Source organism: Carcharodon carcharias, chromosome 11 (assembly GCF_017639515.1).
Source record: "Carcharodon carcharias isolate sCarCar2 chromosome 11, sCarCar2.pri, whole genome shotgun sequence".
In the NCBI taxonomy this organism is placed as follows: domain Eukaryota; kingdom Metazoa; phylum Chordata; class Chondrichthyes; order Lamniformes; family Lamnidae; genus Carcharodon; species Carcharodon carcharias.
In genome coordinates this window covers 61,620,202-61,634,775 of record NC_054477.1, presented here as the reverse complement: position 1 = coordinate 61,634,775, position 14,574 = coordinate 61,620,202, and the positions used below count along the sequence as shown (strand labels likewise).

At 42.7% G+C, this 14,574-nt stretch overlaps 1 protein-coding gene across 5 annotated transcripts in view; it reads left to right on the top strand.

Moving 5' to 3' along the window:
* atm (ATM serine/threonine kinase) overlaps positions 1–14,574 on the top strand; it is a 190,193-nt gene that overhangs the window by 63,519 nt on the left and 112,100 nt on the right. For 4 of the 5 annotated variants that reach the window (XR_005944414.1, XM_041198875.1, XM_041198876.1 and 1 more), the window contains 5 exons: positions 1,311–1,441; positions 3,551–3,671; positions 6,087–6,251; positions 10,736–10,905; positions 13,281–13,533. Coding sequence is in view for 3 of the 5 variants with exons in the window: in XM_041198875.1 (XP_041054809.1) it covers positions 1,311–1,441; positions 3,551–3,671; positions 6,087–6,251; positions 10,736–10,905; positions 13,281–13,533 (840 nt within the window). In the remaining 2 variants the exon portion in view is untranslated. Of the gene's footprint in view, positions 1–1,310; positions 1,442–3,550; positions 3,672–6,086; positions 6,252–6,344; positions 6,535–10,735; positions 10,906–13,280; positions 13,534–14,574 lie in introns of those variants that run through there. The other variant, XR_005944415.1, reaches the window with a different exon arrangement.

Sequence of the window (14,574 nt, the reverse complement as noted above, 5' to 3'; positions counted from 1 at the left end):
GTTGTGGCCCTTGAGCTGCAAGGCACTCAGTCCAAGCAGCTGGAGCTCACCCCCTTGACCAGCTCCAGTGTCATTGACAGTTGGCACTCAGACTCTAACACCCCTGAGCTCCATGGAGGGATGACCAGCCCAAAACAATTTAAAAAGCCAACACATGCCAACACGGTACTCACCCTTCCCGAGCGCAGCAGATTGTTGAAGCGCTTCCGGCACTGCGCCCAGGTGCACCGCACCACATTATGGCTGCTCACCCGGGCTACCACCTCCTCCCATGTCTTCATCGTGAAGCGCAATGGCCTCCTCTTCCTCTGTGGACAAAGGTGTCCCTTCTGGCATTCACCTCCTCCAGGAGAGCAGCAAGGAACTTGTCAGAAAAACAAGGGCCTGAGTGCCCACCCGAACTGCCCCCCGCGTGGCATTTGCTGCCATCTTTACAACGGCATGCAGACGTCCTTCCCTGGCATTCCTAGCGCTGCCTGGGCCATTTTTAAGCCATTGGACCCGGCGGCTGACAGACCCCAACCCCACCAGGCCTTTCCCAGCCAGTGATGACCTGTGTTTCACGATGGGCGGGCCTTAATCGGCCCACCAGCGTGAAATTGCGGTCGGGCCCCGATTGCAGGCAGCAGCGGCTTCCTGACCACTCCCGCTCGCCCTCGTTGAGCCTGCCCAACAAGGGCAAAATTCTGCCCATCGACACATTCCACTATTACTCCATTTTAAATAAATTCCAATAACATTATGAGAATTATTATATCTTCCTGACATGGTGGAAAAGAGAGCCCGCCAGAAGATGAAAGTATCAGTCGACCTCGGGCCAAATCCATTCATCTGTGCCAGTTGCAGAAGGGAATGCCACTAATGAATCGGCCTCTATAGCCACAACAGACCACGTCCAATCCAGAAGTGACATACACCAGCGTACAGTCCATCGTCTCCCAAGATGGAGAAATGCCAGTGAAATAGAGGTGGCTAGGTGGCAAATTTTGTATTACAGTGCTACTGTGAAATGCCTTAGTATGTTTTGTTGCATTTAAGGTGCTATATAAATGCATGTTATTGTTGTAGGACAATCACAGGTTCTGAATAAAACCAAATTAAAATTGCTAACAATAATAGCCTTAGTGGTATGAATATGCTTGTTCCAAAACTCAGCTGGAGAATTATAGTTTTATAGCTTATACCTGATGTGCAGAGTAGCTGTGCTATATTTGTCAGTCCTGTAATCTTTGTGCATTTCATGATTTAATTGATGCAATTGTGTGTATTGTAGCGTTTAGTTTTGTTTAGGATTTGTTCTGTCTCTTCAGAAAGACCCACATTCCAAATGGACTGTACTCTCCATCAGAGATGAAGAGTTCCCTGTCTCTGATGTCTACACAGAGTTCTTAAGAGATACTCACCATCAGGTTCGCATGCTTGCTGCCATGTCTGTTAGCAGGTAATATTTCCGGTTATTAAATGATTACAGTTTATAACTGCAAAATTTTGCAGTTTTGAAAGCAACTTTGCTCAAATTAAGTTTGATGCCAAATACCAAATGAGTTTCTGACTTTTACAATTGAGGGTTAACATTACTTGACTGATTTATGGTAGCAGATGTAGAACATATTCTTTTATCCAGCCTTATGAAGTTTTTGTGCAATTTTCAGAGAAAATATTTTAGAGCTATTTCACTGGAGTTCAAATAAAACTTTTTGGTGAAGTATTGTGTTTTTCAAAACATAAGATGGGCATGTGGGAAATTGAACAGTTTTCTCTTTTACTGGCTTCAGTGATGGGATCCAGCAGTCAGGAAAAGCATGGGGTAAATGTAAAGTTTCCTATATCCTGTTGTCAAGTCTAACTTTTGATGTATACCCCTTACTGCATGGGTTTGATTCAGCTTACTAAATTAGCCTTTTTATGACTCTCTGAATGAGGTTGCCAGTTGTGCTGAATTGTGAGTAATTTTGTTCTGCACATTCATAGGGACTAAGTGGAAACTTGCCTGCATTATTTCACTACTGATGCAATTGTAACAAAGGTAAACTTTCCCTCCTCATCTTTCTCGACATGTCTGGAGCCTTTGACACTGTTAACCACACCTCTCTACTGTTGTCCAGCTATGTGGGACTGCAGTCACCTGGTTCTATTCCTATGCATCTAATCGTATCCAGAGTATCACTTGCCATGACTTCTCTTCCTGCTCCCACACTCTTACTCCTGGTGGCCCCCAAAGATCCATCCTTAGCCCCTTCCTATTTCTCATCTACATGCCACCACTCAGCAACGTCATCCAAAAGCACAACGTTGGTTTACACATGAACTCTGGTGACTCCCAGTTCTACCTCGCTACCCCTCACCTGACTCCTCCACTGTTGCTAAATTATCAAACTGCTAATCAAACATTCAGTACTAGATGAGCAGAAATTTCCTCCAATTAAGTATCGGGAAGACTGAAACTGTAGTTTTCGGTTCCTGCCTCAAATTCCATTCCCTAGCTACCAACTCCAACCCCCTCATTGGCAACAGTCTGAGATTAAAGCAGTGTGATCACAACCTTGGTGTCACATTTGACCCAGAGAAGAGCTTTTGACCACATATTCATGCCATCATTAACACTGCCTATTTCCACCTCCATAACATCGCCTGACTTCATCCCTGTCTCAGCTCATCTGTTTCAGAAACTTTCACTCATGTCTTTGTTACCTATGGACTTGACTATGCCAATAGTCCTCCAGTACTCCTGGCTGGTCTCCCACATTCTACCCTCCGTAAACTTCAGGTCACCTAAAACTCTGTTGCTTGTGTCTTAAGTCGCAGCAAGTCCCATTCCTCTGTCACCCCTGTGCTCGCTGACCTACATTAGCTCCCAGTCAAGCAGCATCTTGTTTTTAAAATTATCTTCCTAATTTCGAAATTCCTTCATGGCCTCATCCCTCCCTATCTCTGTAATATGCTCCCACCCACAACCCTCTGAGATATCCATAATCATCTAATTCTGACCTCTTGAGCATCCCTGATTTTAATCGCTTCACTGTTGGTGCTCGCGCCTTCCGTTGCCTTAGTCACAAACCCTGGAACCCCTCCCATACCTCTCCGCATCTGTATCTCACCTTCCTCCTTGAGGACACTCCTGGGGCTTCAATCCTACCTCTTTGAGCAAGCTCTTAGTCATCTGACCTAATATTTCCTTTTGTGGCTCGGTGTCATTCTTTTATAATGCTCCTGTGAAGCACCTTGGGATATTTTATTACGTCAAAGATGCTGTATAAAAATAAGATGTTACTGTTGTTATCTGAGTGAGGTGACTTTTATTCCATTTGTCTAGGTGGTATTCAATCTGGAGTCATAAAGATGGACGATCAGAGTTCTAATCTATTACACCCTCACTTATTGAACCTGTACTTATTTATACTTAGTTACTTTCTATCTCTATCACTATGTTAAATACCTGTTCATTCAGTGTTTTGGAATCTGGGGCTTCTAGCAAAAACATAACTGGCATTCTGATCATGACCTCCCATGAAAGGTGATCACTCGCTTTGAACAATTCATCTCTTTCCAGGCTATTCCAAGAGGTCCAGATACAGGATCAGTCTGTACAGCTAAAAGCTCTTCCTGTGAAATTGCAGCAGAAAGCCTTTGAAAATGCGTATATGAAAGTGCAAGCGGGAATGAGATTTCAGGTATTGCAACTTCTTTCTTTCAATATGATTTCAAAACACTGCACTTGTTCACTTATTACTATTGCCTAGTTTAGTCCTTGCTTAACTCTAAGGAAAGGTCAGCTGATTCTATTTAGAGAAGATCAGTACCTTCCTTTCTGTTCCTCCAGTCTGCCATTTTCTGCTGGCTCACGTTCCATCATCTGTTATAGCCCCCACTCAAATACATTTATTTCACTCAATTGTTTCACTCAATTTCTTTTCTCTCTCATACAGAAAAAATTTTAATCTCCTCTTTAATAGATTATTTATATTCAATACCATTGAACTCTTTCTTTCCGAAATGTGGACCTTCATTGTGATCCTAAGTCCTGCCATTTCCTATATTTAAAACAAAAATATAGGCCCAGCTCTTCAGTTCTCCATGGGTCATATCCCGGAAGTTGTGATGGGGATACCTCAGAAGTCCCCATTGCAAGAATTGCACAGGAATTGCTTGGGAAGTTTCAACTTCCGTTGGGCAATTGCCCTGCATCTGGAACCCTCTGAAACTCTGATTTAAATCGGAGACTTTGGATGGTTCCAACTTACTGAGTAGAGTAGTTACCCAGGAAAATTTAGAAACATTAAAACCAGTTTTAACTCCTGGGTGTAACTATGCCACTGACCACCCCACTACACCCCCCACAAACCTCCCCAGCTGTCCAATCGACTCCTATGCTATCTTGACAAAGTGGCTTTTAAACAAAGGGACATTTAAACTTACCAAAATGCGGCATAGAGTAGGGGCATGGCTTTGTTTCCCCCCCAACGCTCCTCCACTACACTGAAGGATTCTGCTACTCCACATTTTTCAGCAGGCCTGGGTCAGGAGCCCAGACGAGAAACGTGGCGTTCCAATCTAAGATAGAAAAGTAAGAGCAGAGTGGCAAGCCAACAATGATTGCCACTCCACGGAAGATTCAGCCCTCGAATTTTGTTTTTCTTCTTTAAGCTTTCCTTGCTGTTCTTTTGCAGCATAGTCCACTTGAGATACCAAAATGTGAAAAAACAGTTGTACTGCTGGGTTATATCTGTTCTCAGCATCTCACTGTAAAAAGCTACATTCCTCCTGGTTAACTTTATTTGTTAGTACTTTACTGACCAGGAAAACTTCAGCTTTCTTTCCAGTTTCTGTGAAGTTAGCTGAGCTGAACTAGGCTGGGAATAGGAGCACTACATTTGACCTCAGCAAGAAATGTGAATATGTGAACATCAGGTAAGGGCAGAATTAGGGTGAGATATCATGCCCCCTTGCAGTTGGAAGGCACACCAAGACTCACTGTCTTAAGTGTACTCATGAATAATTGTCACTTGTGTGATGTTTTCAACTAAAGTATGAATGCCTCCATGGGAAGGGCAAAAGGGGAAAATTGACACAGAATTTTTGTAAAAAAACATTTTTTCAAACAAAATTCCATGGTTAATTGAAAAGGTTTTGAATTATTGAATAACATTTTAGAAAATCTGTAATACATTATAAATCTTATGCCTGTAGCACTTACTGTTAACTTTGTAATGAATTCATGACTCCACATATACCATGGAAGTGCTTATGAAAACGTGTTGCATTGTAATTATAACTTCCCTCCCAACAGTGGCACTGTCTGATCTAATTATTCTTCCTACTCTAACCCCATTCCATCTGAAGAGTACACTTAATTTGCTATGTGCAACGTAGATAGTATCTTGACTCTTACTTTTAAAAGGCCAGATAACATGACATCTCAGATGGTACTTTAATATGTAAAGTATCCATGAAGCACCACACTGTATCTGTGAACTGAACTGTAGCAATTAAGGTTCCCTTTAAGCAGGAAGGCAGAACAAGTCAGATCAGCTCTGTTTGTGAGATTTTTTTGTGGTAATCAAGTAGTTTATTTCATTCTCTCCCAGCCAAACACTCCAATATGTAATAGCATCAGAGTTTTCTCTTCCCCCCACCCCCCACCCAACAGCAACTCTCCTTTGTTCTCACTCCTATCTTCGGTGGCCTATAATTGGATTTCCCAGCCTCTCAATTTTAAAATTTCCATCCTTGTGTTTAACTGCCTCCATGACCTAGTTTTTCCCTATCTATTTAGCTTTCCCTAGAGCTACAGCTTTCCCGTTCAAACTTTTCATTCCTCTGACTCCAAGATTTTGTGCTTCCCCAGCCTGCCTCTCCGCCTTAATCTCCTCTTTTTACGGCACCTTAAAACGCAGCTCTTTGACCAAACTTTTGGTCACCTCCCCTAATATCTCCTTCTTTAGCTTGGTGTCCACTTTTTTTCTGGGTGTCTCTGTGACTTATGTGTTAGCTCTGCTATATAAATGCAAGTTATCTTGTGTATCTATGTCTATGTATTAATGTTTAAAGTACAGTCTCCTTGTTTAAACTTTTTAATTTTTCTTCAGAATAGTGCAGAGGAACTCCAGGATGAGAAGTGCAACAGAAAAGCCACATTGCTTACAGTGATTTCATTGATCATGTGCTGTAGTCCCATTTGCGAAAAGCAGGCCCTTTTTGCAATTTGCCAGTCATTAAAGGAGAACAAACTGGATCCTACACTTGTTAAAAAAGTAATTATGAGCTTAAATTGTTGCTAGCTGTTTTTTTGAACTGCAGATGATTGTATGGTGATGCTTACTTTCTCATTTGATTCTGTTTTCCAGTACGAAGGCACATTAACCCTTTCATCAATTCGAACCTACTCAGCTTACAAGACAGCACATTTGTTTGCATTGAGTGCCCTTTCAAAACTACGTGAAATTGTGATCCATGCACATTTAATGAGTAATGAAAGCTGTTAGCTGCTTTCCTCCATGCATCAAGGGACAGATTTCCTGTCATCATGCACCCGAGGTAGCAGAATTTGCCAACCACTTCCAGCAGGGTATTATTTAGTGTGATCAGGGTGGAAATGCAACACCTTGTCCCATGATCACAGTTTTCTTGGTGATTATAGTCAGGGAGAGCAAGTTACAGGCATGGGAGAGATAGTCCATGAACTCTTGCAGCTATATTTCTGTCTGGGCAACGAGCACAGCATCATCAGTGTTGAGTTCTCTGATCTGGACGCGATATATTTTTGACTTCACTTTCAGTCTTAATAGATTGTAGAGCTTGCTGTCTGACATAGTATGCAATTGGCTCCTTCCATACCTGCAGGGAAGGCAAAAGTCAGCAGCATGGAGAAGAAGATGCCAAAGAGTGTGGGGGCTAGGACACAGCCCTGTTTCGCTCCATTCTTCATCTTGAAAATGTTGGGAGTGGAGCCATCAAACTATACTGTGCAGTGCATGTTGTCATGGAAGGAGTGGATGAGACTGAGGATCTTTGGTGGCCAGCAAATTTTCCCCAAAATCTTGTACAGTCCTGCCCTGCTGGTGGTGCTGAATGCCTTAGTGAGATCTATCAAAGTAAGGTAAAGAGGGTATACCCTGTTCCCTAACCTTCTCTTGTAGCTGGTAAAGATACAGAGAAGATCATGTCCACAGTAGACCTGCTAGCACAGAAATTGCTCTGTGCTTCCGGGTGCACTCGGTCTGCAAGTAGCTGGAGTTTTTAAATATGACCCTAGCAAAGGCCTTCCCGTGACACTAAGGGATGAGATGCCCCTATAGTTGTTGCAGTTCCCTCGGCTGCCTTTGTTTTTGTATATTGTGATTAATTTTTGCACCACACATCTCCCCTGAAATAGAGCCTACTTTCCAGCAGAGAAAGAAAAGGTCCTAAATGTGTGGCAATAGATGGGACTTTCTGTGCTTGAGCAGTTTGGCTGGGATTCTATCCTTGCCGCGTGTCTTTCTGTTCACTAAGCAGTCTGTGGCCTTCTCAAGGTCACATGATGAGGGTTCTTCATCAACTCGTCCATGACAGGAAGTTGCGGGAAAGGGTCAAACATTGGGAGATGTCTGTCTCACAGGAGTACAGCTCACGGCTGTGTTCAGCCCATCAGGACATTTGTTTACTTCTGTTGATAAGTACTTCACCATCTGCTGACTTCAGCATGGGGGCAACTTCAGTTGGATTTATGTTGTGCAATGACCAATGTCATCTCAGCTGTGTAGATCATAAACGAGTCCTTGTCTCAAGGACCTTTATCAAGTGATGCTTCTGCTGCTTCATAGATGATTGAAGTTTGGAAGTCACTAAGTTCATCGATACCTATTGTTCTCACAACACTGCGAAGTGTTGGTATTTGGCATCATTACTTGTGCAAGGGATGTTGATGTGTAGTGGACTGTTGAGTTTGGAACTGTGAGGGGTGCACTTTCACTCTGCTTCTGACGTGAGTGGTCAGTGTTGCAATCTGCGCTGTGGTAGGTGCAAGTGTGGAGAACACCGGTCAGATCGCGCCTTCCAGTGATGACTTGGTCTAGTTGGTGCCAATGCCCAGACCTTTGGTGATGCTATGACACCTTGTGGCTATCCCTGTTGGTGATGCAGAGCTCATTCAGGGCACAAAGCTCGAGAAGGCATTGTCTGTGGTTGTTGATCTTGCTCACACAAGACAACCAAGGTACGTTGGTAATGAATCACTGCCTGCCTCAACACATGCATCGAAGTCACCCAGGATGAAAAGCCTCATCATTTGGAATGTTCCTCAGAATGCCATGTAGGAAATTTTACAAATGCTGTTTCAGATGCTGGTATACAGAGTCGGTGTATAAGCATATATGATTCTGACTGCGCCTCCATCAGATGATAGCCACAGGGAAATGAGGCACTCCGAAGTTTCTCCTGGCGACTCAATTGACTGTGTCAGCTGGTTTTTCACTGCAAAGTGTGCACTATTCTCATTGTGTCCTTCAGCATTCTTTCCTGTTGCTGTATGTCAACAACAAATCTGCTTCTCTCATGTTCCTTTTGGGCTGTAACTTAAAACCTGATGATCTCAATACTGAACTTTATTTTTTAAATTTTTTAAAGAAAATCATGCTTTGCTTTCTGATAATTCTAAGATGTGCATGATCAAAAATGAACATTAAGCTGCCTGTTAGTAAAAAAGGACAGCTGATCATTTATGACATACTACTTGGAAGTCACTAAGTTCATCGATACCTATTGTTCTCGCAGCACTGTGAAGCGTTGGTATTTGGCATCATTACTTGTGCAAGGGATGTTGATGTGTAGTGGACTGTCGAGTTTGGAACTGTGAGGGGTGCACTTTCACTCTGCTTCTGACGTGAGTGGTCAGTGTTGCAATCTACGCTGTGGTAGGTGCAGGTGTGGAGAACACTGATCAGATCGCACCTTCTAGTGATGACTTGGTCTAGTTGGTGCCAATGCCCAGACCTTTGGTGATGCTATGAAGATGTAGAAAATGTAATTAGCCTCAAAAATAGAGCCTGTGTTGGCTGATCTGGTTTCTTGTTGAGCAGTAATGTCAACACCTAGCTTGTGTTGCTCACGGTTAATCAGGGCAGTCTTGTGTACACTTGCTGTGGAATATGAATTTAGAGGCACATAGTCCACACATTCTAGCTTCCAAGCCAAAAGGTTACCTTTCTTTGTTTGCTGCTTAGCCAAGGCATGGTTTTAGGAGGTACCAACTTGCCTAGCATCTGTACCCTCTTCTCGACCTTGTATGTTAATATCCAGAAAAAAGCTGAAAGCTTATAAGTCTGGGGCCTTTTGGTTGCAAGATTTTTTGGAAGTTGCTAACTTGAGGGAAACACCAACCATCTAATGGGACTCCACTCCAGATTTTGTATCAAGTTTACTGCCTTAGCCATTAATCCTTGATGTTATCGTTGTTAACGTTGAAAGCCACTGACCGGCACAAACCAGATCACCACAGATGTAGACGTAACCTTGTCCTCCAGATGTGCTTTTCCCTGGCCTGTCTCACAGCAGCCAGACCCCCACCTCTGGTGCCTGCTGCCGAAACCCAGCCTAGCCGCTAATCCGCCTTGATTGAGTCGTCGCCTCGGCAAATTAAATAAGCTAAATTAAACCCCCTCACTAGCTCACCACCTGAGCAATTTAACCCCTCAGTAAAACCCACACCTCAATACTAAACCACCTCAGTAAGCCCCTGTCACAGCACTAAAAGCTCCTCATCACAGCACTAACTCCCCTTAACCACAGTACTAAACCCCCACTAATCCTTCAGGAAACCTCGCCGCAGTTCTAAATGCCCCCCAAAAACCCCACCACTTCACAGCACTAAATCCTCCCAATAAAGCCCACCACATCACTAAAGCTCACCAAATACATCCCTTAGACAGCAAATAAATCCCCCCGATAAACCCTGCACAGCAAATTTGCCCCCAAAATAATGACCCCCCCCACTATGACACTAGATGCCCTCGCTCAGCTCTAAAAACCACATTGGAAAACATGCATCCTCTGGTTAATCAGTGAGGCAGCTTCAGCTGGGTGTGCAACGTCAGGAGAGCAGCTCCCCTGCTTGCTAGAAAGAAAGGCCTCTACTCTAGTCCAAAGAGCAGCTCCCAGGGTGAGTCCTAACCCCCAGTTCCTGTGGCTTCCGACCAGCCTGCACTCAGACTCACACTATGACAGGCCTGGACTCCCAACCTGCAACCAGAAGAAATCACCACCTAAAAACAACCACCACCAAATCCATCTGATTTGATTGCCTCGAGGGATAGGGGCACAGCAATCACTTGAGCTGCAGTGAGCAATTGTGACCCATTAATGCTGAGCACAACAGCATGTTGTTGGAGCTATCCACCATGGCTCTTCAGTCGTTCACCATCTTGCCCCGCTCGACCTCACTCTCTGCTTCCCTTGTAGAAAGTAAGCCTGAGTATATGTATGTTTGAATTAAGTGCATTTTTTAGACTGGAGATTTTAGGTTGTTTTTAAACTGAAGTAAAAAAAATAGTAATTTCAAGTTGAGTGGAACTGAACAAAATGTTTTGTTTTCAGTGATGCACAAACAACCAATTTCTGAAATTATATAATTAATTTATGGTAACCAGCATTTCACAATCTAACACTTAAATACTGAATTATGTTTTGTTGTCCATAATCTCATGTTGTTTACATAATACTTGTAACGCACTTTCATGGCCTACTTGTTAACTTTAATTAGATTCTTGAGACTGTGTCGAAGTGTTTGACGTATCGTAGTTTGGAAAACTTCATGGTTTCCCATTTGGATTACCTTATCCATGAATGGCTGAGAATGGCTGATTCGGGCTACAACTTGCCTGCGTTTCCTTATGTCCTATTGAACTGTTCTAATCTGGAAGAATTTTACAGGTAAATGGAGTGTTACCTTCTCTCCAAGTCACAGTAGGATTCTATGAAGGTTTTCATCTTCATATAGTGCTTGAACACATTTAATAGATGTTGCAGCTGATGACAGAATGTGCTGAATGTTCCTATAATAACTGATTATTAGTATAAAGAGAAGAAAGTATTACTTTAATCTATGTTATGATCAGCAGTGTTGAAATATTTTTTTATTCATTCACGGGATGTGTGCTTCGCTGGCTGGGCCAGCATTTATTGCACCTCCCTATTTGTCCTTGAGAAGGTGGTGGTTAGCTGTAGTCCCTGTGGTGTAGGTACACCCACTGTGCTGTTAGGAAGGGGGTTCCAGGATTTTGACCCAGCAACAGTGAAGGAACGGCGATATATTTCCAAGTCAGGATGGTGAGTGACTTGGAGGGGAGCTTCCAGGTGGTGGTGTTCCTATCTATCTGCTGCCCTTGTCCTCCTAGGTGGTAGTGATCGTGGATTCGGAAGGTGCTGTGTAAGGATTTTCACTGCACCTTTTGTAAAAGGGACAAGTTAGCATCCATTAATCCTGTTTGAGTAAAGAGGACGTTGTTCAATGAAAAGCTGTCCTCATTTAGTATTTTAAAATGTCAAATTGAGGAATACTATGCCATCTACTGTACTTATTTCCCAAGGACCCCCTTGCCTAATGTCTGTGCAATGTAAATGCTGAATCTTCCCAGCTTTGACGATATTTGGGAAGTGGGACCATTTCTGGGTCCCAACCCTACTCACTGCCTTGGTGGACCATCTCTAATTTTACACAAGGTGACCAAATCGTAAGCCACCTCTGCAGTCGAGCGGTAAGCAGGCTCAGGAGGCAGGAGGTGGGTACAGTGCTGCCTATTGCAAGGGCTGCTGGCAGTCTGCACTGTCACCAGTGGGAGTGTTGCTGAGACTCAAGCAGCAGGAGGTGTTGGGTCGCAATGAAGCTGCCATCATTTATCAGAAGTGCGGTTGCCAATGTATCAGTTGGAGCACTACTAGAAATATCAGCTTACATGATATCATGATACTATGGTAAGCCCCTGACATGGCAATACAGCAGCCTTGCCATTTGTTACCAGTATGCAATAAAAAGTTTTGAAATCATGTGCAGCTCCATTCTCTTGCTGTGTGGCTGCCTCATCTGATGCGACATGGTGCTATCACATATAATGCTCCATGTTAAGTAGCATTTCTGTTCAGATCTTCCAGTTGGTTGCCTGTCTATTGACCTCGTGCTCTGAGACGGAAAGCCATTGGGAAACTTGCAATCCTTCTCCTGGTGCAAAATTCCCAGCCTACCTGACTCCATGATACTGGTAAATCCCTCCTCTGTTTCCATTTTCTGGAAGGTATCCCTCCAACGTCATGTGCTGTTAAAAATTAATGATGTGGAAGACCTAAGGATAGTGTTTACCATGAAACTACCTCAAACCCACTTCTTCTATTGATGTTTCCCTTAACATGTTCTGGCCAAAATGCGCATCAATACCTGCCAAATCATCAGTTGTAAAGATCCAAATAATTCATCATTTTATTGATTATTGAACTCTTGAGCATTATCATTTGTGGATGTCTTTGACAGTTTCAGTACTCTCAAATCTACGTCCGAAATGTGAAAATTGGAGACTATTCAAACACTTGCAGTAAGTAGGTCAGTGACTGTATGGTGTTCCCAGCATTTTGTAAATAATATCAAAGAAAAGCAATTAGAATTATATGTTTTTTTTTCTCCTTGCCTGGAGCCTTTGTCCAAATCCAGTTCAGACAGATGGGATAAAATCTTTGATGAAAGCAGAAAATGCTGGAAACACACAACGGTCTGCTAGTTCCTATGAAGAGAAAAGACAGATTAACATTTCTGGACCAGACCTAATATATTCATTTATCTGTTGCATGTAAGGATGTATAAGTTTTCTAGTGGGCATGCACCCACAGCACAAAATCACCCCAAATTGGCAGTCTTACTTAGAGATCGCAGGATTGCTGATTTGGGGCATGAAAATATCCACACTACTACCTCAGAAAATGTTCTTTTAATGTTGGAGCTAAGGCACATTGAAGGGGCAGAGTAAACTAAGCTTTGTTATGCACCTAAGTACAATGTCTGAAGTGAGAGTGATTGATACTGACAGAGGAATGGAAATGTTTGCTGCTGCCCAGTACTAACATTCTTCACCTTTTCAGTACAAAATGAGTACTAAATTCCCCAAATACAAGGCCAAGAAATAATTAAAATGATCTAGCCCAGATAGTGATTCCTACAATTGCAAAGAGATAACGTGCATGCCTGTTTTATGAGTATGGATTTTTAATGCTGATATAAGAACAAATTTAGTGACCTAATTTTTGCTGGTGATGTGTTCTAGGTCCTATTACAAAATTCTTGTACCACACCTGACGGTTAATGGTAACTTGGAAGAAGTGAAATCAATTGCTGCATGCATTAAGGGGAACTGGAAAGAATTGCTTGCTGATTGCCTTCCAAAGATCATGGCTTACATCCTGCCATGTTTTGCATATCAAGATAAGAATGGATCTGATGGTGATATGGCACAGCAAAGGGAAAATGCATCAAAGGTGTTCGACATGCTGAAGGAGGACGCTTGCTTAGGGAAACAGGTGAGATTAACTAGTATATAGCACTTTTGGAGTGTGCTGTGGTTACCATTGAAATGGAACCTAAGATGGGTCACCCTGAGACTAAAGAAAAAATTAATTAAAGCTTGGAATTCTCTTGTGCCAGTGTAAGTCTTTCTTTCAGTGATTCTACTACCTGGGAGGTTTAGTAGATTGGGATGGTGCATTATACTCAGGTTTAAAACCAACACTTTTTTCCTTCATGGATTTTCCTTAACCTGCAGAGAATTTCGGTTTGTTCAGTTTTTTCCTTTTGACCACAAACTGAAAGCAAAACACTGCTTATAATTCAATGTTGTATTTGTTGCCTCCCTCTTGTTTATCCAAAACTCCAAATACACCTTTCTACACATACTTCCCTGCATCCTGACTATGTTTGCATTAAGACATGTCGAACATCTCTCATTGCAACATCTCAAAACTGCAATTTCTTTTCTCCCCCAGCTTCCCTCATTCTGTAGGCTTATCACCTATTCACTGCATATGAACGTCCTCCTCTCTTGAATTGTTTTTTCTTACCAATTTTCTTTTCCTCTACCCCTTGCTTTCCAAAACGTATTGACACCTTCTTAGTGCTGGATGCACCCTGATGCATATTCAAGTTGTTATTAAGTATAAGTAATTCATGGATTGCAGCCTGGTGTGGTTTTCACCTGGCATCCATTTGGCCCGCTTCCAGCAGTGATCACTGGATAGTGATAAAGTATGGTAACCACATTTTCTTTGGTGTTTCCCACCGCCTAACCCAGAGTAAGTGAGGCCACTTGTATTAACGTGCTACATAATAGCAACTAACTACATGGACAGGGGATTAAGCCTGCCACCTTCTGCTCTGTATCACCAGGGTACTTGCTAGGTAAACCTGCAGACCTATATCATAAATGCATTTCGCTCTTGGAAGTTTTTTCCAGCATTGATGTTACTAGTACCCTTTGTCTTGCATCTAGAGTTCTGAATAAAAATAACATTGACTCTGCTTCTCAGTCTCCAGTTGAAATTGGTAATTCACTAACAATTTGAATC